Raw genomic sequence first — 2,378 nt, forward strand, 5'->3', positions numbered from 1 at the left:
TTTTGCTTTTAGATATACAGTTTCAACATGGATCCAGATGTTTTTCTTTTCTTAGTGAGTACACGAGCTGGTGGTTTAGGCATTAATTTGACAGCGGCGGATACGGTTATCATTTATGACAGTGATTGGGTAAGAAGTATAGCAATATACTGACTATATGTTCTGAAGTTTTTATCCTTTATTACATATATTACAATTGCATTTAAATGCCTATTTGCAGGTAGGAACTTTTCATCAAGTTTTCTGCCTATAAAAATAAGATACTTTCAGAGTATTAAATAATTTTGAGGGCTGGAGAGATGGCTCAGGTTAAAAGCACTGACTGCTCTTCCAGAGGTCCTGAGTTCCATTCCCAGTAACCACATGGTGACTCACAACCATCTGTAATGAGATCTGGGGCCCTCTTCTTGCCAGCAAGCATACACACAGACAGAACACTGTATACATAATAAATAAATCTTTAAAAATAATTTTTTTTGAAACACATTCAGTGTGTGTGTGTGTGTAAGTCAGTAAGAGGAGAGAGAGAAAGACAAGTAGCTATCAGAGAACGACATATAGGAGTTAGTTCACCATGTGAATCCTGTAGCATGAATAATAAAGTCCCAGAGACAGATACTGGGGTTCAACATAGTGAGCTCTGCTTCTCTTTTAGACAGACTCAATCTTACGTAGTCCAGGGTGACCTTGAATTCACAGAGATCCTAATTAAAAGAATGCACCACCACTCCCTGGCCTGTAAAGGATGACTTTTGGCTGTTTTGCTTTCTGATTTCAGGCAAGCTTTATTTATTTAAACACAAATACTATCCCACTATACCTGAGGATTAAACTGAGGTTTTTAGGTTTTCCCCATTGAGCCATCTCTCTGTAACCTGTGGGAGCATTTACATAGAAATTTGTACACCTGTTCTGTCTGAGTGGTAACTGATGCAGTCCTTCTGGAATTTAAAGTGCATCTAAAAATCACTTCAAAGTTTATCATCTACTTGACTGTTTTACCAAGATTTCATAAGTTTACGTTTTTATTTTTAAGTTTTTTTAAGACAGAAATTCTCTGTATCTCTGGCTGTCCTGGAACTCACTCAGGCTGGCCTTGAACTCAGAGATCCACCTGCCTCTGCTCCCATAGTGCTGTGGTTAAAGGTGTGCGCTACAACTGCCCCACAAGTTTAAGTTAATTTTAACATGATTCTGCTAACTGTACCTTTCTTTTCATCTTTAAGAATCCCCAGTCTGATCTCCAGGCCCAAGATAGATGCCATAGGATTGGTCAGACAAAGCCAGTTGTTGTATATCGCCTTGTAACTGCAAATACTATTGATCAGAAAATTGTGGAAAGAGCAGCTGCTAAGAGAAAACTGGAGAAGCTTATCATCCATAAAAGTAAATGGTTTTTAACTTGTTTATAATAATTTTATTATTTTTGTGTATATGTGTATTGCCTGCATGTATGTCTGTGCCCCATGTGCAAGCTTAATGCTTAGGGATACCAGACAAGGGTGTTGACCCACCTGAACCTGAAGTACAGAGGGTTGTGAGCCTCTATGTAGGTGCTGGGAACTGAAACCAGGTCCCCTGTAAAAGTAGACAGTGCTCTAAACGTGAGCCATCTCTCCAGCCCTGTAAGCGCTATTACAGGTAACATTGCATGTAAGTGATGTTTTTGTGTGTTAAGAATTTCCGTTTTTGTTACTTTCTAAAGAAAACTAATACAGCTTGATGACACAGGATTTAAATGTGTGATAGGGGATTTGGAGCTACTGACAGCATACATTGAGTTGCTGTTCATAGACAGAGACTCAGGGATTAGATAACTATTAAGGGAAAGGGTCAAGAATAATGAACCTTTGGGAGTTCATTGGTATAATGTCCCCAAATCTGTCATATAAAACTTAACATAATGCTTTGCATATTTCTGGTAAGATATTTGTTTACCAAAACCTTTAAAACTTAAGACCTTTCAAGATGCTGAATATTAGATGCCAATGGTTTTCATAGTAGTAATATCAAATATCAAATTCCATTTAGTGTAGAATAGATTCTTTGGAAGGGGAAAATGAGTAAGGAGCTTCATATCTTATTTTCCAAGATTTCTTGGGAAGCCCCCCCCCCTTTTTTTTGGAATGTTTCAAGACAGTGTTTCTCTGTGTATCCCTGACTGACTGTGCTGGAATTCACTTATATGTACCAAGCTTAAACTAATTTCTACCTGCCTCTGCCTCTCAAGTGATAGGAAGGATTAAAGGTGTGCACCACCACTGTCTGCCCAAGGATAGTTCTATTTTTACTCATGTAACATAAAATTTTATTAAGTAGCACAGTGGCTACCTAAGGAAAAATTGAACTTAGGATTTCAATTTTTTTTTTTTTATTTT

General features: G+C 37.6%; 1 protein-coding gene across 1 annotated transcript in view; it reads left to right on the top strand.

The window, feature by feature from the left end:
- The window catches only part of LOC126495982 (lymphocyte-specific helicase), a gene marked incomplete at its 5' end in the record, with an annotated part of 20,077 nt that extends 17,777 nt beyond the window's left edge, over nt 1-2,300 (top strand). Inside the window, 2 exons of the mRNA XM_050133577.1 lie at nt 13-129; nt 1,227-2,300. Of these exons, the coding sequence (XP_049989534.1) occupies nt 13-129; nt 1,227-1,412 (303 nt within the window). The remainder of the gene's footprint in view (nt 1-12; nt 130-1,226) is intronic.
- Between the last annotated feature and the right edge of the window lie 78 nt (nt 2,301-2,378).

Source organism: Alexandromys fortis, unplaced genomic scaffold (genome assembly GCF_014885135.2).
Source record: "Alexandromys fortis isolate MF-2015 unplaced genomic scaffold, M_Fortis_MF-2015_v1.1 scaffold_757, whole genome shotgun sequence".
NCBI lineage: Eukaryota > Metazoa > Chordata > Mammalia > Rodentia > Cricetidae > Alexandromys > Alexandromys fortis.